Source organism: Antechinus flavipes, chromosome 1, assembly GCF_016432865.1.
Source record: "Antechinus flavipes isolate AdamAnt ecotype Samford, QLD, Australia chromosome 1, AdamAnt_v2, whole genome shotgun sequence".
In the NCBI taxonomy this organism is placed as follows: domain Eukaryota; kingdom Metazoa; phylum Chordata; class Mammalia; order Dasyuromorphia; family Dasyuridae; genus Antechinus; species Antechinus flavipes.
In genome coordinates this window covers 4,325,447-4,347,733 of record NC_067398.1, presented here as the reverse complement: position 1 = coordinate 4,347,733, position 22,287 = coordinate 4,325,447, and the positions used below count along the sequence as shown (strand labels likewise).

Here is a 22,287-nt window from a genome sequence, read left to right as displayed (position 1 = left end):
AGGTTAGAATTAGTGGTCTCTGCCGCGGGCTTTCCTGCCTCCGACTCGTAACCATTGAGATGACCAGGTGCCGGGGGCGTCCGAGCCGGAGGCCCGGTTTCCGAAATCCCCGCGCGCGGGGCGGAGACTCAGTGCCTAAGGGAGGGCCTCCGGAGCTCAGAATCTTGATTGGCCACGGAGTGGGTGACGTTTCCCCGGCATCCACGTGAGCTCGCTGTGCCTGCCGGGACTCGTAGTTCCTCCGTTTCTTCCCAACGTGTCTGCCCACCTGTCTGGGGAGGGGACGGGGGACGGGGGGGCGGGGCCAGCGACATGGGGGGCAGGGCTCCGGCCGCGGTGTCTTAGCAACCGCGGGAGCGGCGCACGTCACTGCCGCCCGCTGGGAGCTGGCCGCAGGGACTAAAGGAGACCGCGGGCCGCCCTCCACCTGCGCCCCTTGAGGTCGCCCCGCCGCGCCCCCGTAGTCGTCACTGCCACCACCCCGCCCCGGCCGACCGCCGCGGCCTGAGATCCGGGCTGCGGGAGCACCCATGCACACGGCGGCGCTGACCGCCGCCCTCCGCGCCCCGCTCCCGCCGCCGCCCCCCGTGCTCCTCGCCCCCGGCCCCCCGGGCCGCCCCCGCCGCCGGGGCTCCGCCTTCTCGCCGCGCCTGCGGCGCCGCCCGATCCCCCGCCGCGCCCGCCGCCGGAGAGCTGAGGCCCGGCCGAGGTCCCAGGCTGCGGGCGGCCCTGAGAGGCCGGCGAGGCCCGCGCCCCGCAGCCTCCGCCGCCTCCGCCGCCATCCACCGGCGAGCTCGGGCCGTGGCTGCCGCCTCCGCCCGTCGCGCCGCCTCCGCGGCCGCCGCAGCCGCAGCCGCCGCCTCCCCCGGGCCCGGGCCGCGCCACGCGCGCCGCTCGGCCCGGCACCGCAGGAGGCCTCGGCCCAGGATGCTGGAGGGGATCCGGGTCACGGGTGAGCGGCCTCGTGGGGGGCCCCGGGGGGGGGGGAAGGGGTGCCCAGTGGGAAGGGGGTTTGCTAAAGAGGGGTCCTTCTGGGCCGAGGATCTGAGCTGGGAGCCCGGCGGGCTTCTGCTCTGCTCTGCTCTCCTCTATCCCTCCTTTGCTTCTTCCTCTCTGTCTCTCTCCCGCCCTCCGGGGCAGAGCCAGGGTCCCCGGGCTGCTCTGCACCCACTGGCCCTGAGTGCCCATCCAAAACCCCTCGTGTCAGTCTCGAACTCCGGGCTCCTCACCCAGACCGGGGAAGTGGAGGTCTCGCCTCCTCTGACTAAACATTAAGACTGGAACATCCGGCCGTGCGGCTCCAAACTTTGTGTCTTGGGCACCTGTAACATTGTTTCTCTATAGGCTCCCTTTGGTGAGTCTGGGAAGCCCAGCTGCTGCCTGTAACATTGTTTCTCTATGAGGCTCCCTTTGGTTCTCCTGGGGGGCCCAGCTGCTGCCTGTAACATTGTTTCTCTATGAGGCTCCCTTTGGTTCTCCTGGGGGGCCCAAGCAGTTCCCTGTAACATTGTTTCTCTATGAGGCTCCCTTTGGTTCTCCTGGGGGGCCCAGCAGTTCCCTGTAACATTGTTTCTCTATGAGGCTCCCTTTGGTTCTCCTGGGGGGCCCAGATGCTGCCTGTAACATTGTTTCTCTATGAGGCTCCCTTTGGTTCTCCTGGGGGGCCCAGATGCTGCCTGTAACATTGTTTCTCTATGAGGCTCCCTTTGGTTCTCCTGGGGGGCCCAGATGCTGCCTGTAACATTGTTTCTCTATGAGGCTCCCTTTGGTTCTCCTGGGGGGCCCAGATGCTGCCTGTAACATTGTTTCTCTATTAGGCTCCCTTTGGTTCTCCTGGGGGGCCCAGCAGTTCCCTGTAACATTGTTTCTCTATGAGGCTCCCTTTGGTTCTCCTGGGCCTCCCAGCCGCTGCCTCAAAGATGCTCTCCTTTTGTACCCCGGCATGTCTGTACACAGCTGACATTTAACAAAAGCTCTTCCCCTTCCCCACCATCCTTGAGGCAGTGAGTGTCCAACTGGAGCCCGGGGTTCTTGCTCCAAGACCCTAAAGTGCTCCCCCTTGGTTGGATGTGATTCCTTCCTGTGAGTTCTAGTGTTGTCAAGCCCTGTGGCTGGGGGGAAGGAAAGTGACTTCGTGCTATGACTTCTCTGCCCAGACGCGGGCTGGTGACCACAGGCTATTGGCTAGACATCTCTGGACCGGGACACAGTCTTCCTCGAAGTCCCTGCTTTAGTACGCCCTCCCCTCCCAGGTCCCATAGGGTGAATCACACAAGTCCCAGATCGCATCATTTGTGAGTTAAAGAAGTTAAATCTTAACCCTCAAACTATGACCCCCACATTGAGAATAGTGTTAATTTTCCATGGCAAATGGGTGTTGAATATTCCTCCTTAGCATGACAGAGGGATGCCCCCAGACTCCACTGAGCCTTTAGTGAGTCAGAGTGGCCTCCCTGTCCCCCACCCCATTTTAGCCCCCCATAACTGCATGGGAAATAGACAGCTGGCTACTATTGGAGGAACCTGGGCTGCACCTGTCTGCACCTCAAACTGCAGCCTTTGGGGTCCCTTTGTGATCTCCAGGAAGTGTCGGAGGCTGGATTGGAACTCGCTCTCCTAACCCTGTGCCCTGAGCCATCTAAGCCTGCAGGCCCAGGTTCTCCTAAGCCGTTCCTCATTGATATGGCCCCTCCTCTCTGGAGGACCCAAGCAGAGGCAGAAGGAAAGTCCAGGAAGCTGGGGGCAGGGCGGGGAGTTGTGATGCTGCTGTCCTGCGAGCAGATGTTGGGTTGGTGCATTGCTGAGTTTTAGCCGTCTGTATGTATGTGTCCATCTAAGATTCTGGCATTGGGATTTTCCACATGGCCACGGTGTTGGAATCGTCTGTTTCTGACTGTATCTTAAGCTAAATTCAGAGCTCATTCTTTCTTCCTGATCTTCCCCCCTCCCACTGCCCCTGGCACTACCCAGGAGCCCCTCTGGATTCCTGGTTCTTCCTCACCCCACCGGAGCCCAGCTGGCCCTAAGACCTGAACTCCTGACCTTTGCCACCACTCAATTGCTACGGTAGCTGCTGGGGGTGAAGGAGCCCTCCCCACTCTGGTCCAGCCTCCACTCAGCCACCTGATTTTCCCAAGGCAGCCTTAGTTACCTCCATCAGCCCCTAAGATCTCCAGGATCAAATACAAAATCCCCTATTTGGCATTGGGAGCCCTTTGTAGCCTTCTTACTGGAAGGAAGCGCCTCACTTTCGGACTTAGTCCGGCCCACAGTCTTCTGCCCCTTATTCCCCACCTTGAACAATGCCATAGCCTTGTGGCCATTTTGCGGATGTTGCCCCTTTTCTCTGGCCTTCCTGGCTTCCTGTGGGAAGCCTCTCCCACCTCCTTATCCTTTATCTCCTATCTAGTCCTAAAGCTTTGTATGTATTTGCTTGTTACCTCCCCCTCCCCCCCCAAACTCCTTGTGATCAGGAACTGTATTTTGCCTCTTTCTATGCCCTTGGCACAGGGCCTGGCACATGGTGGTAGGCAACTGCTAAGCTCTCACTATGTGCTATCTAGTCCTAAAACTTTATATGTATTTGAATGCTGCCCCCCCATCCCCTGCAATTATGAGCTCTTTGAGATCAGGAACTGTATTTTGCCTCTTTCTGTACACTCGGCCCTTGGCACAGGCCTGGCACATGGTGGTAGGTGATTGCTAAGCTCTTGGTGCTATCTAGTCCTAAAGCTTTGTATGTATTTGAATGCTTGTTACCCCCCCCCATTATGAGCTCTTTGAGATCAGGAACTGTATTTTGCCCCTTTCTGTACCCTCGGCCCTTGGCACAGGCCTGGCGCAGGTGGTAGGTGATTGCTAAGCTCTCTCTATGTGCTATCTAGTCCTAAAACTTTGTATGTATTTGCTTATTGTCTCCCCCCTCCTCCCCAATTATGAGCTCTTTGAGATCAGGAACTGTATTTTGCCCCTTTCTGTACCCTCGGCCCTTGGCACAGGCCTGGCGCAGGTGGTAGGTGATTGCTAAGCTCTCTCTATGTGCTATCTAGTCCTAAAACTTTGTATGTATTTGCTTGTTGTCTCCCCCCTCCTCCCCAATTATGAGCTCTTTGAGATCAGGAACTGTATTTTGCCCCTTTCTGTACCCTCGACCCTTGGCACAGGCCTGGCGCAGGTGGTAGGTGATTGCTAAGCTCTTTGTGCTATCTAGTCCTAAAGCTTTGTATGTATTTGCTTGTTTTCCCCTCCCACCCTTGAGCTCCTTGAGATCCGGAACTGTATTTTGCCCCTTTCTGTACCCTCGGCCCTTGGCACAAAGCCTGGCGCACGGTGGTAGCCGATTGCTAAGCTCTCTCTATGTGCTAAGTACTTGGAAAGTTTTGGAGGAGAAGACAGAAGTGAAAGTCTAGCCCTCAGTGGTTCCTGAGCAGCAACTACCAGGTGGAGGCCAAGAAATGGGGAACGGGGAGGGGAGGCCGCGGGGCCGGAGGGCCGGGGCCACCGGCTTTGGCACACCTCGCCAGGCAGTGCCCAGTGACTGACCATTGCCTCCCTACTTGGGTTTGCCATTTCTGTGACCACTGCACAGTGCCAGCCTTGCTGCTTCCCACCCCCAACAAAAAGGGTCGGGTACAAGGAAAATTATTTTCAATGAATATTCATGGTTAAGAACTGGACAGTCATGGTCACATGTGACCATTTCCATGTGTGAAGAGCAGAAAAAGGAGGTGCTGCTCACACCGCCTCTGCCCGGGGAATTGGGGTACCCTGCTTTGTGCCAGGGGAGTCCAGCTCTGGCCTTCCTGTCTGTCACTCTCTGGAGTTCCTCTGCTCTTTTCTGTTTTAAACATGTTCCAGGGATCCTTTTGGATTGTGTTTTCATTTGTGTCGCTCTCACTACCTTCCCCCCAAAAGAAAAGCTCTCGTACCCCATAAGCAGCAGCAGATTGTAATGAATGGTGTATGAAACAGCCGACTCGAGCAGAATTCGCAGACTTGGAATTAGGCGGGGGAGAGTTACACAGATTTATCCGCCTTCCTTGGGTTATAGCCCTTTCCATGGAGTGCTCATCTGTCTGCAGACGTTAGACGTCGCTCAGTATCCCAGGCCCTGCTCTCCCAGCTCGGAAGCGTGCTGTGCTCTGCACGGGCACTTACAGGGCACTGCCCGGCTCGGCGGGGCCCCTCGGACGCCCGCCCGCTGCCCGCTTGGATGTCTGTTCTCCAGGCAGAGGTTGGGGGGGCTCCCGGCGGCAGCTTGTGAACTCCTTGGGAGCGGTCTTCCATTTTTGTGTCCATCTTCAAGTCTAGGAGAGAGTGGTGGCTTGGGAGGCCGTGGTCAGTGCCGGGGTCCTCGGGGCCCTGGGCCGGCTCCTCCCCGGTCACCGTCTTTGCCCCCCGCTTCCCAGGAGCATCTTTAAAGGGGGCGTCTTCACACCGAGACCCCCTCCTCGGCCTTCCAAAGGAGCCTCTGGCTCACTGCTTGATGTTCGCTTCTGATGAAGGAAGTTTGGCGTGGTAATAGGAGCGTTGTCCCTGTTGCTGAAATGCTGAGCTTTCAGCCTCAGGGCAGTGGGTGCTTCTCCCCTCCGGCATAATTTGAGAAGAATCTTTTGTATTTCTTCCTCATTTAGGGTTACACTGAGATGAGAGTCACGAATAGTGTGAAAAATGAATAATAGGATATGGCAAAAGAAAAAATGGTAGTCATTGCCCAGTCATGTCCGGCTCTTCATGAGCCTGTTGGAAGTTTTCTTGGCAAAGATGTTGGAGGGCTTGACCATTTTCTGCTCCAGCCCATTTTACAGATGAGAAAACCCAGGCAAGTAGGGTGAAGCGACTTACCCAAGGTCACCCAGCTGGTAGTTGTCGGAGGCTAGATGTGGATTCACAAAGCTTAGCTTTCCTGACACTAACCTAGCTCTCCTTCCACAGAGCTATCTTGCTGCGGAAAAGGAAAAAAAACAAGCTGATTGACTGAAGCGATTGACTGCTTTGAGTTTTAAGTAAAAAACTCTGGGTAGAATGAAGGCTTTTGTTTTGTTTGTAGTGCTCTGGGATCTTCTTTCAAACAACCTTATTCTTTTAGGTCGAGAACAGTTTCCAGGCCCTCCGGTTTCAAAGCGCTCACTGTCTCCCGGCCTTTTGGGCTGCGGATGGCAGGGGGAGCGAAACTTAATGCTCCTTTGTGGAACGCTCTTCTGAGAGAGCGCGGCCGAGTGGCCTCTGTCCTTCTGGCCGAGAGAGCCGAGAGGGCCCGTCGGCTCGGAGACCGGGCGGATGCTGCACGGAAGGTCACTGACGGAGCTGGCCCGGGCTCCCGGAATCCTGGCGGCCCTTTCCGGGGCTCCAGATGCCGTTTTTCAATCGTCCCCGAGTTGTGACAGGACCAGCGGCTCGCGTGCTTCATCTGGGGCAGGAAAAAGCTTCCCAAGATCTTACGCCGTCATGAACTCGGCGAAGGGTTTGGGTGTCATTCAGAGCCTTTGCCCAGCTTGGGGCCTTGAGGTGGACGAGATGCGCCAAACCTGCGCCTTCTTCCCAAAAAGCCGCGGCCCGCGGGGGCCCGGAAGTGGGAGAAGGAAATGGCATCAGAGCCTTCAGGTCTGGGGAAGAGGAAGCCAAACCAAGGGTCGGGCGCCTTGTCCGCCCCGCACAGCTGAGGGCTCCTTCTGGCCCGTCCAGATGCGCCTCCGGGAGTTTGCTTTGGGGGCCTCTCGGCTCTCACTTTGAGGTCACGGACCTTGAGGCTCGCTGGTGCTTTCCAGCTAGGGGAACGTACGTAGGGCTAGGAGTGTGTGAGTGTGTGTGTGTGCGAGTGCACACGTGTGTGTAAGTGTGTGCACGTGTGTGTGTAGGGCTTGAGGGATTCTGGCCTTTGGGACTTGGTGGAGCTTTGGTAGGGGGGATGTGGCGGCCCCCTTGTGGCTTTGGCACGGCTCTCAGTCCGGCTGCTTTTGGGGTCCATGTGGACCCTGTTTCATCATCACCAAAAAAGTGGGGCCTTCGCAGAGAGCTCCCTCTTCTCCCCTCTTCACCTTCAGGGTGACGTCTCCCTGCAGGGGGGGCGGGGAGGGGGGCTCTGCTCCGGCCCCTGAGCCTTCCTTGCCAAGAGCCTCCCCGCCGCCCTTTCTGACCTTCCCTCCCCATCGTCCCCAGGCTGGCTCCTCCCTCCTGTGGCCAGACCCCCTGAGAAGGCTGGCCGCACTTGGGCCCCGTAGTGTCCGGGCCGGCTTTCTGGGGGCCCCCCGACGGCCTTGGTCTCAGCAGGAGAGCCACCAGGAGGATGGACACGAATGTGGTCTCCCTCACAGTCTGTGTCTGTCTCAGTCCGAGCCGGTCTCAACCAGTCTCTCCCAGAGTCTGATCCCAGTTCTCCTTAAACCCCCTGATACAATGACACCATCACAGCACACTGAGTACAAGCCAATCTCGGCTGATTATATCATGATCTCAAACTAGATGTATGGGAGCTAGAGAACCGTGATCTCGTCAATCACATCAATCAACACCTTGTCCCCAGGAGATGCTCCAGAGTCCCGCCCTCTGCGTGACCCATCACTCACCTGACTGGATTCCCCAGTTAACCATGACCTTGTAATCGCCCAATCCAAGGCTTTTTCCCCATCCTCCTCTCGACCTCTGGGGCCCTTCATGCCGTCGACCGTCTTTCCTCCTGGATCCTCCCTCTCCCCCTTTTCTTCCCCGTCTCCTCCATCCATCCTGACCCCCTTTTCTCTCTAGATCCTCCTCCGGGTCACGGCCATCCCCTGGGCCTCCTCTTCCTCTCCCTCCACACTGCTCGGGTCCGTATCCCGTTAGCCCCGTGGGCGCAGGCGGTAACCATTCCTGGGCGCGTGTCCCTTTTATATGGAGACGTTCCCCATCGGGCTTTTAGTGTGTCTCCGGTCAGCGTAAGAAATAAAAAAAGGATGGGGGGGGGTGGCAGAAGCCACGGATGCCCTGAGAAGGCCGGCGACAAAGCAGAGCTCCCAGAAACTGGGGAGGCGGGAGAGCGGGCACGGCAGCGACCCGGCTCCTAACAGCGTCAGAGTTCGGACTGCTCCTGTGTGAGGGTCAAAACATTGGACGAGGATTCCCCGGAGCAGGGGGTGCCACGCCCCTAACCCTCCCTCTCCGTCTCTGTCTCCCTCCTCTGTCTCTGTCTCTCTCTCTCCCTTCCTCCCTCCCTCTCCTCTCCCTTCCCCCACTTACCTTTCAGACATCTTTGTCCCCCCCCCCCCCAACCCTCCCTTTCCCCCACCTTTCCTATTAGTCACTAAGGACCTTCCCCCGCTCCCAGTTCCAGTTGGAGGACCTCATGGCCATCCGGCATTCCCACACCTCCAGTCCGTAACCCCCCACAGCCCCCCTCACACAGCCCTCTGTGGTTCCTGCGTACAGCACCCCCTTGGCCCCCATCATCCTCTGCCTGGAGGCCGTTCCCCAGTCACAGACACCCCCTCAGTTTCCGGCTCTCTTCTCCCACAAAAAGCTGCTCCCGCTCTCCTACTCCGTGACCCCTTGGGGGCAGAGGCCACTGCTGGGAGCACAAGCCTCCCTAGGAAAACGAATGGCGCCCTGTGCCTCCTCTGATTCCTCGCCATCTTGGGGGGAAGGGAGGGAGGGGGGAGAAAACAATTGTAACTCAAAATCAAATAAGAAGCAACTGTTGACCCATTTTCCAGTTGTGTTACATCTAATTGGAGAAAAGTTTTACCAAGTCCCTCCAAGATGGTTGGTGAGACCCGTTCCCCGGGCCGGCCTCCACATCCACCAGGCTGGTTCTCCTAGTTCTCTCCCCAGGTTTCTCTGCCCCCCTCATTTCTCCCACATCAGGTGTGGTCGGTGCTCCCCGCCACGCAGGTGCTCCCTCAGTTTCCAATTCTTTGCTCTCCTTGGAATACAGACTTCGGAGAGGAATGGCGTCCCCCCTCGCCCCCCGTGGCCCTCGCCCTTTGGCCGGAGTTGCCCTCACCGAGCGCCCGTGGCCCTGTTTTCCCTGACCCCTCCAGGGGCTCAGCCCAACTCGCTTTCCCTCGCACTTCTTTCCTGCCCCCAGACCTTCGGTGACCCCCCAGCACTGACAGGCCCAGGGAAACTTGGCTCCCCGCTGGCTTTTGCTGATGCTCTCCCCCTCCTCTGGAGGCCTTTGCCGGGCTCCTCCACCTCTCCCACTTCTCCCAGACACAAAGATCCAGCTTCTGGGCCGCCCCTGCCCGCTGCCAGCCTGCCCGGCTCGCCCAACAACACTCCCTTTGTGCCACTTGTTCGGGCTCAGTCACCACCTTGTGTCCCAGTTGAAATTCAGGCTGCTGATAATGGGCAGTGGAGAGAACCAGGCCCGCTGGGTTGGGACGGTGCCTGTTTTCTCTGCCAGGGAGCTCGCCCTTCGCCCTGGAGAGGAGGGACCAAAACCGTGTGGATATCGGAGCCGGGAAGAGAGCCGGCTGGCTGCCTCTGACGGGCTCAGGTCTCCAGGCCCGGATGAGATCGCTCGGACTCCTGGGCCCCGCCAGCAACAGCGGAAAGCTCCTGCGCCCCCGGAGAGCTCGCCCCGGCCTGGGAGGGCAAATGTCGCCCCAGTTTTCTGAAAGGGAAGAGAGCGGAAGACTGTAACCCGGTTGGCTTAACTTGGGTTCCTGGGGGCGTTCCGGGAGCCAGCCGTGGGAAAATGGTGGGCAGATAGGGGCCTCCGAGAGCCCTGGGGGGCCGTGGCGAGCCTGGCTCCTGCCAGCCTCGCCATTTTGGTCAGAATTCGGGAGTTGGTGCGCGCAGGCTCCCTGTGCGCGTGTCATTCTCAAGGTCTGATAGAAGAGGGAGGAATAGGGGCCGGGTGGGAGCCGCCAGCTGGCCGGGGGACCGAACCCAAGGAGGGCCCGCGGCAGGGGGGCTCCGTTTTGGTCAGGGAGACACCCCTCTGGTTTTCCCGTGACTCGCCACGCTGGGAGCCGACCCCGTAGCCTCGTTCCAGTCAGATCGAGTTCCCTGAAGTCTCGTGCTTGGGGACAAAGAGCAGCCTCACTGAAGTCGGGGCGTCCCTCCGTCTGCGGTGCGGGCCAGGAAAAGGAGCCGGGGCGCCTAATGGGCTCCCGCCCCCTGGGAGTCGGCAGCGGGAGCTCATTGGATTTTGAGTTTCCTGGAGAGAGGCTCCGCCCTGCACAGACCACTCTGGGCTTGGACCGGGCTCTGGCCCGCTCTGATAAGCTGGAGAGCCTCCATCCGGGCGAAGGGCTTCGGGGTCACGACACAGGAGGAGAGAAGGCGCTGCGGACGTGCCCTTGGCACGGGGAACCGGGATAGGATGGCGGCCTCGGGGTATTAGAAGGGCTGGGCCCAGAGCGAGGGGCAGAAGCCGCAGAGCCCTCGGTCCTGGCTCGGGAGAACACAGGACGGCTGCAGCTTTCCCAGCGCCGGGGGCTGCGGCGAGCCCTGGGCCCTCTCGGCGCCTTCAAGCAGAGGCTGGGCGCCACTCGCTGGGTACGTTCAAGTGGGCATCCCTGGGGGCCTGGTGCTCTCGGGCCCCAATGTTTGCCTGATCTGCAGCTCCCCCGATTCTCTGATTCTCTAAGAGACTTTGGGTCCCCAGGGGCCAGTGCCTTCTTCTCTCTGCCCCCCACTTGTGGTGCCTTCCTCAGTCTGCCCCCCACTTCTGGTGCCTTCTTCTCTCTGTCCCCCCACTTCTGGTGCCTTCCTCTCTCTGTCCCCCCACTTCTGGTGCCTTCCTCTCTGTCCCCCCACTTCTGCTTCCTCTCTCTGCCCCCCCCCACTTCTGGTGCCTTCCTCTCTCTGTCCCCCCACTTCTGCTTCCTCTCTCTGCCCCCCACTTCTGGTGCCTTCCTCTCTCTGTCCCCCCACTTCTGGTGCCTTCCTCTCTCTGTTTCCCTATTTCTGGTACCTTCCTCTCTCTGTCCCCCCACTTCTGCTTCCTCTCTCTGCCCCCCCCACTTCTGGTGCCTTCCTCTCTCTGCCCCCCACTTCTGGTACCTTCATCTCTCTGTCCCCCCACTTCTATTTCCTCTATCTGCCCCCCACTTCTGGTGCCTTCCTCTCTCTGTCCCCCCAGATATTGGAGTCTTCCTCTCTCTAATGGATGTCTGACTGGCCAGGGTGCCCTCCTGTGGCAGTGTGGGGGGCACTCTCTGGGGAATCGCTCTGGGAAGCCCGAGCCTCCCAAAGTGTGTTCACTCAGGACCTCCGCCTGGGGGTGGGGAGTCCCAGAGCTGTGTTATCTGAAATGTTCTGAGGCGGCTCTTAATTTTCACTGAACGATGTCCTCCATAGAATTCTGGATTGAGCTCTTTGCATCTTGGATCTTGTGGAACTAGAGCGTGGTGAGAGAAGGGACTTGAAGGCGGAGGACGTTGCTTCCTGGGGCCTCTTTTGTGCCCGGGCTCAGTCACGCTTTCACCGGTTTGGACGGGGGTTGGCGTAGGAAGAGAGAAGCAATTAAGGCCCCCATAGTGTCCTGGCTGTTCTCTGCTTCTGCCGAGGCATCTCGCTGAGGGCCGGGGGCAGCCGAGTGACCGAGGGCCGGGGGCAGCCGAGTGACCGGGGGCAGCCTAGTGACCGAGGGCCGGGGGCAGCCAAGTGACCGGGGGCCGGGGGCAGCCGAGTGACCGGGGGCAGCCTAGTGACCGAGGGCCGGGGGCAGCCTAGTGACCGAGGGCCGGGGGCAGCCTAGTGACCGAGGGCCGGGGGCAGCCGAGTGACCGGGGGCTGGAGGCAACCATAGCTGAGGGGGTGGGGCAGGCAGCTGAGAAGCCTAGGGCTCAGGGCAGCCGTAGCCAAGTGACTGGGGGCAGCCTAGTGACCGAGGGCCGGGGGCAGCCTAGTGACTGAGGGCCGGGGGCAGCCTAGTGACCGGGGGCAACCTAGTGACCGAGGGCTGGGGGCAACCATAGCTGAGGGGGTGGGGCAGGCAGCTGAGAAGCCTAGGGCTCAGGGCAGCCGTAGCCAAGTGACTGGGGGCAGCCTAGTGACCGAGGGCCGGGGGCAGCCTAGTGACCGAGGGCGGGGGCAGCCTAGTGACCGGGGGCAACCTAGTGACCGAGGGCTGGGGGCAACCATAGCTGAGGGGGTGGGGCAGGCAGCTGAGAAGCCTAGGGCTCGGGGCAGCCGTAGCCGAGGGCAGGAGGGGCAGGCAGCCGAGTAGGCCGGGGCTGCCGTAGCCGAGGGCCGGGGGCTGCATGTCCGGGGCCGCCCGGTCACCTTTGCCCCGCGTGTCTCTTGCAGAAAAGCTTCACTGGCCTGAGCAAGAGTTCGCCACCAAGTCCCTGCTGAGCCCCGGGGAGAAGCTGATCATTGACTGTGAGAACAACCTTTCCCACTTGACTTCGGGAATCCTGAAAGACATTTTCACGACTGGAACCAGCAGCTACAATGTCCTGCTCCAGTCCAAGGAGGAGAAGAAGAACCAGCTGTCGAAGCCGCCGTCCCCGGCCCACCACCGGCGGCACCGGAAGCCCAGCCGCTCGCCGGGGTCCCCACGGGGCAAGGAGCAGCACCACCGCAAGATCAAGGTGCCCATGCCCCTGAGCAACAACAGCTGGTGCTACCTGAACAAGCAGCCGTCCATCTTCGTCAACAACCCGCTGCCCGGCGGCATCAAGTTCTCCAGCAGCTTCGGGGTGAGCGGCAGCGGCCTGGCCCCCAGGCCCAAGACCAAGGCCAAGAGGCACTTCTCCACGCTGGCCAAGCCCAAGCAGCCCCCGACGGTGCCCAAGAACTTCGAGAAGGGCGACGACCCCGCCAAGAGGCTCTGCATCCTCACGGCCATCAAGCCCACCAACCTGGAGAGGGAGAAGGCCAAGTTCTTCAAGGCCGAGTTCGCCTACAACCCCCAGTTTGAGTACGCCAACCCGACCGTGCCCGCCGTGCTGGCGAAGCACGGTCAGGCGTCCGACCGCTTCCTGAAGCAGGTAGGGCGCGGGCGCCCCCGAGGGGCCGTTCTCCCCGCTCTGCGGGTGCCGAGACTCGCCGGCTCCCCGGCGCTCTGCCCGCCCTGCGTCACCCCGGGGCACGCGGGGAGGGGATGCGTCCGGGCTGGATCCAACGGCCTGACCCGTCGGGGGGTTTGTCCTGCCACAGGGCCCGGGGGCGAGGGCACTAGTCCGGGGCTCCTTCGTGGGCACGCGGGCAGGGGCGAGGGCTTGCAGCGAGACGCAGGGGGTGCCCCACGGCCGTGAATCGAGGGCCGGTCGCCTTCCCGAGGTCCTGGGTGGGGCCGGGCAGGAGAAGAGGCAGCTTGGGGGCCCAAGGGCGGCCCCTTCCGGTGCTTCCCCCCACACACACACACACTTTCCCATTTGGGCAGAGGGAGCATCATAAGGAGACAGCTGGGGTGGTGGTCAAAGCAAAGCCCCTGCCCTGCCAGCCCGCGCCAGCCCAGCAGGTGGCACCATTTCCTAACTATTTAAAAAGGACCCTGACCCAAGGCCCGGCTGCCCCAGGGCCCCCCACCCTGCCCCGGCCTTGCCTCTCAGGCCGCTTGGGAGCGTCAGCCCGGGGCGTCGACAACCTGCGGCCTTCGCTCCTCTCGGAGTCCCGGGCGGCGTCCCCCGCTAGTGCGGCGTTAGCCAGAGGTTCTCCGGTGGCCGCCCGCCCAGACCCCCGCCCCCCGGCCCGTCCTCTCCCGCAGCCCCCTGGGGGCCCCCGTCTTTCCGCCCTACTCTTGTCCCTTCTGGGCGGGCGGCCCCGGGCTCCCAGTGAGCACCGGGCCGGCGTCCGGGGCCGCCTCCAAATCCGAACTAACGGGCCTGTCGGGGCCTCTTGCAGTCTGTCAATATTATGGAGAGAACGTTACAGAGATACGGAAGTTATGAGAATTTTGAACAGTCCACCGGGGGCTGCTTATTGTCCAAAACGCGCATCTGGAGCCATGTCAGGAAGTACATGACCAAGGAAGGCTGCCTCGGGGAGGTGAGTCCCACGGAGCGGGAGGTATGTGGCCCCCGAGCCATCCTCGGCCCCCCAGGGACCACACGCCCCCCCAGGGACCACACGGCCCCCCAGGAACCACACGCCCCAGGGACCACACGGCCCCCCAGGAACCACACAGGCTCCCCCAGGGACTACACGGGCCCCCCCGGGAACCACATGGCCCCCCCTGGGAACCACACGGCCCCCCCCTGGGAACCACACGGCTCCCCCAGGGACCACACACCCCAGGGACCACACGGCCCCATCCGAACAGCCACCAAATGCACATGGAGAAAGCCGGCATCTCACCAAAATCACCAGCAGCTTGGGGGTGGGGGTGCAGATTAGAAATCTCTTGGAAGTCAGGGGCCCCTCCGGCCCAGGCCTGTGCTTGTGGGGAGGCCCCCGGGCTCTCACAGAAAGGGAGGGTCTCCCTCTTCAGCTTCAGGGACCCCGGGGGAGGGCCTCCCTCTCAGTGGCCCCGACTTATCTCTCCCCTCCTTAGATTGTGGTTCATCTCACTGAAGATCTGCTGTCCCGAGCGTCCATGACAGTGGTCAATGGCTGTCCGACGCTGACCATCAACGTCTCCACCGCCCGTGAGCACTGGCTGGAGGGGATGTTGAGGCACGAAATCGGTAAGTGCGGCCCTCGACCTCCGGCCGTCCCGGGGAGGGGCTCCTCCGGGCCCGCGCCTCCCATGGCATCCCGCAGCGGAGACCCTCGACCGCGTGGCTCCCCTTTGGGGAGAAGCCCCCGGCTCGGTGAAAGTGCCCTGGGGAGGGGTGGGGGGGCGGCTCCCAGAGGGGGCTTCCCGGCCTGAAGCCCCCCGGATTTGGCAGGAACGCACTATTTTCGCGGGATCAACAATCTCCAGCAGCCCTGGAGCAACTGGACGGGCCGTAAGAAGTACGGCCTGCGGCCCAACAACCCCACGGAGGAGGGGCTGGCCAGCATCCACAGCGTGCTCTTCCGCAAGGACCCCCTGCTGTGGCGCGCCGCCCTGCTCTACTACACGGTCTACCAGGCCAGCCAGATGTCCTTCAGCGAGCTCTTCCAGGATGTGGGGAAGTTTGTGAAGGACCCCAACACGCGGTGGGACTACTGTGTGCGCGCCAAGCGGGGCTGGACTGACACTTCCCAGCCAGGTGGGCGCATGTTTCCCCCAACTCTCTGGGCTCTGGGAAGGGCCCCCCTGTGTTTGCCCCCGAGTCTGTCCCAGGAGGGTCCCCTGCAGCCCGCCTTCCTTTGGGGGAAGTGGGGAGGAAGCCAAAAAGCCCCTGGAGGGCAGAGGGCAGGGGGCGGGAGGTGGCGTCCGTCCCAACTTGGCCACGTGTCCCTCCGGTCCCGCCAGGTTGTTTCAACAAAGACCAAGTCTACCTGGATGGCATTCTTCAGATCCTGAGGTACAGAGAGTCCATCGACTTCCACTTGCTGACCACCCTGGGCAAGGTAAGGCCCCCGGCGGGCACCCGCAAACACTGAGGAAGGCCCGGTCCCGGTCCCCGGCTCCGGTGCGTTTGGGCCCCGGGAGCCAAGGGAAAAGGGGCTTCTTTGTGAAACCCAGACTGAGGCTTGGGAAATAAGGAGAAGAAGGAGACGGAAGAAGGAAAAGGCCATTTTCCTCCGAAAAATACAATAAAGTCTCGTTTTGCAAAAAGAGTCACTTCTCCTGAATTTGATTCCCAGCAAGGTGATGCTGTAGTCGGCTTCAGGCCTCCCCTCGGGGCTTCCCGGGACCTCAGAGGGCGGCGCGGGGCCCGTGCCCTGGGCGGCCCCAAGGCCCTGTCCGCTGGATGGGGAGGGGGGCGTCACAGAGCAGGGAGGGGGGAGATAAGTCAGCGAGAGCCGTGTCCCTCCCCAGTCCAGAACCGGGTCCGAGAGCAGCATCTCCCAGGTCTCCGTGGACACAGGACGGGTCAGTCGTTCCCTTACACTGCTGGGCGACATACCTGGCCAAAAGTCCGTCCCCTGGGAGGACAACCCGGACCTCATGGAGGCGGGGCCGGGCCCCAGGCCAGAGGGATCAGGACACAGTGGGAGGCCTGGGACGGCCCAGTCAGAGATTAAGGCCGGGCCAGGAGCTAGAACCCGCCCCGGTGGTTTTCCGGTGGCTGGGCTGAACTTCTCAGACCGAGGAGCTCTTTGGCCAACCCTGGGGTCTCTGAGCTTGGGTCTCCTGTGCCCGCCCCGGGGCGTGAGGACCGGTGAGAGACGGGTGCAGCGCTGGGCTGCCGGCTCCTCGTGTGGCTTTCCCGGCCTCGTCCCCAAGAAGAAGGAGCATCTTAGGGCTCGATCTGTCGTGTGGGTCCGTGTGCCCGGGCCCAGCCCGGGACCGGCAGCCCCACTGAGGAGACGGGCCCGAGGAAAACCGCAGAAGCCGGTCCCCGAGGCGGACCAGAGACCGACGGAGAGAATCTCAGAGGGAGAGAAGCGGCGGAGGCTCCTTGGAGAAGGTGGGACCTCGGGAGCCTGGAGCAAATGAGGGGACTCACGGCCAGTGGGACACGGAGAGTGGGACGGAGGAGGCCGTCCACGGGATGAAGAAGGGAAGAAGGGGACACACGGGGGGCCAGCCCCATGGCACCATCCACTGCGGAAGAAGGGGACCATGGCACCATCCACTGCGGAAGAAGGGGACACACGGGGGGCCAGCCCCATGGCACCATCCACTGCGGAAGAAGGGGACCATGGCACCATCCACTGTGGAAGAAGGGGACACAGAGGGGCCAGCCCCATGGCACCATCCACTGCGGAAGAAGGGGACGTGGAGGGGCACCGGCTCCATGGCACCATCCACTGCAGAAGAAGGGGACCATGGCACCATCCACTGTGGAAGAAGGGGACACACGGGGGGCTGGCCCCATGGCACCATCCACTGCGGAAGAAGGGGACCATGGCACCATCCACTGTGGAAGAAGGGGACACATGGGGGGCTGGCCCCATGGCACCATCCACTGCAGAAGAAGGGGACACAGAGGGGCCGGCCCCATGGCACCATCCACTGCAGAAGAAGGGGACCATGGCACCATCCACTGTGGAAGAAGGGGACACACGGGGGGCTGGCCCCATGGCACCATCCACTGCGGAAGAAGGGGACCATGGCACCATCCACTGCGGAAGAAGGGGACACAGAGGGGCTGGCCCCATGGCACCATCCACTGCAGAAGAAGGGGACACAGAGAGGGCCGGCCCCATGGCACCATCCACTGCGGAAGAAGGGGACCATGGCACCATCCACTGCAGAAGAAGGGGACACAGAGAGGGCCGGCCCCATGGCACCATCCACTGTGAAGAAGGGGACACACGGGGGGCCAGGTCCATGGCACCATCCACTGTGGAAGATGGGGACATAGAGAGGGCCGGCCCCATGGCACCATCCACTGTGGAAGATGGGGACACAGAGAGGGCCGGCCCCATGGCACCAACCACTGCGGAAGAAGGGGACACAGAGGAGACCATCCACAGGATGAAGGAACATGGAGAGGGCTGGAGCCACAGCACCATCTGTCACGAAAGGAGACACAGGAAGGGCCGACGCCACGGCACCATCCATTGTGGACAAAGGGGACATGGAGGAGACATGGAGGAGGCCATCCACGGGATGAAGAAGAGGGCCGGCTCCCTGGCACCGTCCACTGTGGAAGAAGGTGACACAGAGCAGCCCATCGCCACGGCCCCGACCAACATGGAAGCAGAGGCACGGAGGGGACCACGCGCTGTGGGAAATGTGAAGGAGGATCCTAGGAGTGGGGGAGCCGCCACGACGGAGCGGCAGTGCCCTGATTAGACCGGGGCTTTAGAAAGATTGGACGGCTGAGCCGGGGAGCCAGAGAAAGCCGCGGGTGAGGGCAGTGGTTGGGGGAAGGGGAGGAGGGCCGTGCCGGGGGAGGGGCCGCGCCAGAAAAGACGGGTTTCAGAAAGGAGAGCGCGGCAGCTTCTTGGCTACCCCAGAGGAGGCTGTGCAGCCGCTAAGAGGAGCCCTGAGAGGGAAGGACGGAGCGGACGAGTAGGACCCATGGAGGAGGGAGCGGTCAGAGGTGCGCCGGCCTAGGGAGGAGTTTGTGAGGGGGGGGCTGGCACGAAGGGACCGGGGCCATGGCCTCTGAGCGGGACACAAGGCTGCTGGAGCCGGGGCTGGTGGAAGGAGCCCTCAAGGGTGCCAGAGCACACGGAAGGAAGCGCGGCGCTAGGGGTCGGGCCCCTGTCGGAGAGAGCTTTGGTGGTGCCGCTGCGGCAGCAGTCGAGGGGGGACGGCCAGAGTGGGGGCCCGAGGAGGGGCCCGGAAGCCTATGGGCCGAGGAGGGGCCCGGAAGCCTATGGGCCCGAGGAGGGGCCCGGGAGCCCATGGGGCTGATAGGGGCAGGGCAGGGCCGGGCAGCTGGCTGAGTGTGGCACCCGAGGAGCCTTTCCCTAAGAGGAGAGAAGACTCGGGGGATACAGAAGCAGGATCAGGGCCGTCCGCCTTGGCCCCGGGTGATGGAGCGGGAGGGCCTCTCACTGGAGGCCTTCTGGGAGAGGCCGGGGCCCTCAATGCCCCCCAAGTCCTCGTCCCTTCCAGTCCCCTCTGAGCATTCAACACAAGCCTCGTTCAACGTGAGTCGAGGACGGGCCAGCTCCCTTGGAATGGGAGGCTCGGGAGAACATCGGCGACCTGAACATGTTCTGTGCCCGCGAGAACCTGGGCGTCGGGGCGGGTCTCGCCACCACGAAGGAACGGTCCGGCAGAGGCTCCCTGGAGTGTCTGAGTCTGTGCAGAAAGGACCGGGGCCCTGCCCAGGATCCGCTCCCGAGGATGGGGGAGAAGCGGGGGGAACCAGAAGCCGGCCCCTGGGCATTGTCTGCGCGGGACCCCCTGCAGCTGGCTCGGGGCTTCCCCACAGGGGCAAAGTCACCACCTTCAGGAGCCGCGTGTTGGCGCGGAGACAGGCAAACATCCACCGGAGGCTGGAGCCCGAGCTCACCAGGACCGCCCTCGTACCGACACTGTCACCCGTCCCCAAAGGTTTGTGAACGTGACGGGTTTTCCCTCCGCCATCCACGAATATCTACGTCCTGCGAGGCCCGGCTGAGGCTGAGCCACCCCCACAACTGCCGAAACTCACTCTCCAGGCCGGGCCAATGTCCGGCTGTCACGGACGCCTCCCCTCCAGGGTGGGACCCTTGTGATGTAAAGAGAAAGGCCCTAAACTGACCTGGGAAAAACCCAAGGCCCTGAAGGGAGTCGGAGCAGGAAGAATGGCAGCCAGGAGCCCGGGGCAGCCCCCAGCTCTGGCTGCGGGAGCTCAGGGAGCTTGGGCGCAGCCCTGCCCGTGTCTGGGCCCCCTGTCTCCCCCTGCCCCCCGCTCCGGCTCTGGGCCCGTCATTCCCTGTGCAACTTCTGAACAAGGTTACGACGAACCCAGCCTTATCTCGGAGACACAGAGAAAAGGGGGGAGGGGGAGGCAGAGAGAGAGAGACAGAGAAGGAGGGAAAGAGGGGGAGGGGGAGCGAGCTCTGGCTAGATCTAGAGTAGGGGTCCCGGCACCATGAACTGATCAGCGCTTCGTGGACGAGGCCGCTAGAACCCAGTGGCCTCCAGTGTCTGTTAACCTTCTCCCCTTCCTTCCCCAGGTGTCCTTCGAGGACGTGGAGCGCTTGAAAACGCTGGCCGTCACGGAGAACCTGAGGGTCCCCCATTTCCTGCAGGACAGTGATCGGTACATGGAACAGTTACAGAAAATCATGGAGGTGAATGAGCTGACGGACAAGGAGCTCCAAGACCTCATATTCTAACGGCTGACCCGCCCTGGAGAGCTACGGACCCACACCTGGACTGTGCTGGTGTCAGAAATTTTATGAAAGCAAAGCAGTGATTTATGCAAGTTTTCAGTGAGGAAGATCTGCAGTATTCAGCAATGTTTATTAAGTGCGTTAAAATACAAACCTGAAACAATTTCCCAGAAATGTTTCTTTAAGGGGGGAGGTTCACTGTTTTGGGTGCCCTCCCGATGGAATAGTCGCCTTCCCCGTCGCGACGCCCTTCCCGATACCCGGGCCCTGCTGAGGACGTCCACGGCCGGCGAGCTAGCTCTCTCACCTGGAGAGCTCGTGGAGGGAACGTGCTCCAGACGTGCGGCTCCAGATGTTGTGGGGGTGTCCCGAGGCAGCTCGGAGGTTGGTCCCCCACGACGAGGTGAAAGGAAGTTTGTCTCTTAACAAGGCAAGTGCTCCCCTTCGCGGCACCTTCAGCCAGCGGGTCAAGGACCTTTACTGCTCCTCAGAGTTGGGGGGGAGGGATTGCTTTTCATATGGAGTGTTCAGGAGAGTTTTGTGTGGCCGTGTAACTTGGAGATCGAGCAGCAATGATGGAGCCGGACATCATCCCCCACGGCCATGTAACCTGGAGATCAACCAGCAATGATGGAGCCGGACATTGTCCCATGTGACCACGTAACCCGGAGATCAACCAGCAATGATGGAGCCGGACATCGTCCCATGTGACCACGTAACCCAGAGATCGAGCAGCAATGATGGAGCTGGACATCGTCCCATGTGACCATGTAACCTGGAGATCAACCAGCAATGATGGAGCTGGACATCATCCCATATGACCACGTAACCCGGAGATTGAGCAGCAATGATGGAGCTGGACATCGTCCCCCACGGCCATGTAACCTGGAGATCAACCAGCAATGGTGGAACCGGACATCATCCCATGTGACCACGTAACCCGGAGATTGAGCAGCAATGATGGAGCCGGACATCGTCCCCCACGGCCATGTAACCCGGAGATCGAGCAGCAATGATGGAGCCGGACATCGTCCCATGTGACCATGTAACCCAGAGATTGAACAGCAATGATGGAGCCGGACATCGTCCCCCACGGCCATGTAACCTGGAGATCAACCAGCAATGATGGAGCTGGACATCATCCCATGTGACCACGTAACCCGAGATTGAGCAGCAATGATGGAGCCGGACATTGTCCCCCACGGCCATGTAACCTGGAGATCAACCAGCAATGGTGGAACCGGACATCATCCCATGTGACCACGTAACCCGGAGATTGAGCAGCAATGATGGAGCCGGACATCGTCCCCCATGGCCATGTAACCTGGAGATCAACCAGCTGGACGTCATCTCATGTGACCACGTAACCCGGAGATTGAGCAGCAATGATGGAGCCGGACATCGTCGCATATGACCATGTAACCCGGAGATTGAGCATCAATGATGGAGCCGGACATTGTCTCCCATTACCATGTAATCTGGAGATTGAGCAGCAGTGATGGAGCCAGAAATTGTCTCCCATGGCCATGTAACCCGGAGATTGAGCAGCAATGATGGAGCTGGACATCGTCCCCCATGGCCATGTAAGCTGGAGATTAACCAACAATGATGGAGCCAGACATCATCCCCCACGACTGTGTAAGCTGAAGATTGAGCAGCTTTGATGGAGCCGGATATCATCCCATGTGACCATGTAACCTAGAGATTAACCAGCAGTGATGGAGCCAGACATTGTCCCATGTGATCATGTAGCCTGGAGATTAACCAGCAATGATGGAGCCAGACATTGTCTCGTGCAGCCTGTAAGCTGGAGATTGGACAGCGCCCAGTCCTGACTGCTCTCCCAGGCGGGATGATGGGACAAGCGCCCATTTTCCTGGGACAAGCACTCAAAGTGATTCCTATTTGGCTGCTGGCCTTGGTTTAAAGTCTCCTTTCCCCAACCAGAGGTCACTTTGACCCAGTCCTTTCTCCGCCACAGGTTGGAAGGACAATCCAAGTGTCCTTTTCTTCTTGCCCCAAGACTCAAACCGCCCCCTCTTCCCTTTGCTAGCCCCCATTGCTGCAGCGTAAGCCTTCTTTCCCAGCAGCAAAAAGCAAAGGTCAATTTGTCCCCGGGTTGGGTGGGCATTAGGAGGGCTGCCGCCCGTCTGCCGATACCCCTGTTTCCACGAGACTCTGCACTCGGGAGAAGTCCAGGGGGGCCTCCCCGGCAGACGAAGACACCCTTTGGACAATAAAAAGCTTTATTTTTTGGCCAATGTGGTCAGCCTATGCCAGACCGCTATTGTGGCGGGCGCCCACAATCCTGGTTCACCAGAGGTCCACCTCCACCGCCCGCAGTGGGCTTGGCTACCAAATCACTGGAGTTCATTCTTACTCCAAGCCATTGGGCGAACTCAGAAAGAAAACCATCTCTAACTGCCGGGAGAAAGCCAGGGGGCACGAGGAACTTAGATTCGGGCAAACCCTTCGAGTCTCTCGTCGGGTGCAGCTGGAGATGGGGGGAGGACCTTAATGGCGTGCGCTTGCCCCGGTGACAGAGGTCGTGGAGCCCTTGTCCTCGGCCCCGTGCCATTCTCCGTCCAGAAGGCG

The 22,287-nt window shown here is 61.1% G+C and overlaps 1 protein-coding gene across 2 annotated transcripts; it reads left to right on the top strand.

Annotated features, from left to right (window-relative positions):
- Nucleotides 1-861: 861 nt before the first annotated feature.
- Nucleotides 862-19,856, top strand: MATCAP2 (microtubule associated tyrosine carboxypeptidase 2). Of its 2 annotated transcripts, XM_051978115.1 has the most exons (7): nt 862-952; nt 12,235-12,920; nt 13,777-13,920; nt 14,426-14,558; nt 14,763-15,068; nt 15,275-15,372; nt 19,534-19,856. In XM_051978115.1, the coding sequence occupies exons 1-7, from the start codon at nt 928-930 to the stop codon at nt 19,693-19,695; spliced, it is 1,554 nt and encodes a 517-aa protein (XP_051834075.1). In that variant the 5' UTR covers nt 862-927; the 3' UTR covers nt 19,696-19,856. The 2 variants fall into 2 exon arrangements, with proteins under 2 accessions (XP_051834075.1, XP_051834068.1); XM_051978108.1 differs by lacking the exon at nt 862-952 and having other exon boundaries at nt 12,142-12,920.
- The last annotated feature ends 2,431 nt before the right edge of the window (nt 19,857-22,287 follow it).

Excerpts from the sequence above, each read along its gene's own strand:
- MATCAP2 (XM_051978108.1), top strand. The coding sequence starts at position 12,189 with ATGTCCGGGGCCGCCCGGTCACCTTTGCCCCGCGTGTCTCTTGCAGAA. Across the intron at positions 13,921-14,425 it reads AGGAAGGCTGCCTCGGGGAG|ATTGTGGTTCATCTCACTGA; the intron begins GTGAGTCCCACG and ends TCCCCTCCTTAG. Across the intron at positions 14,559-14,762 it reads GATGTTGAGGCACGAAATCG|GAACGCACTATTTTCGCGGG; the intron begins GTAAGTGCGGCC and ends CGGATTTGGCAG.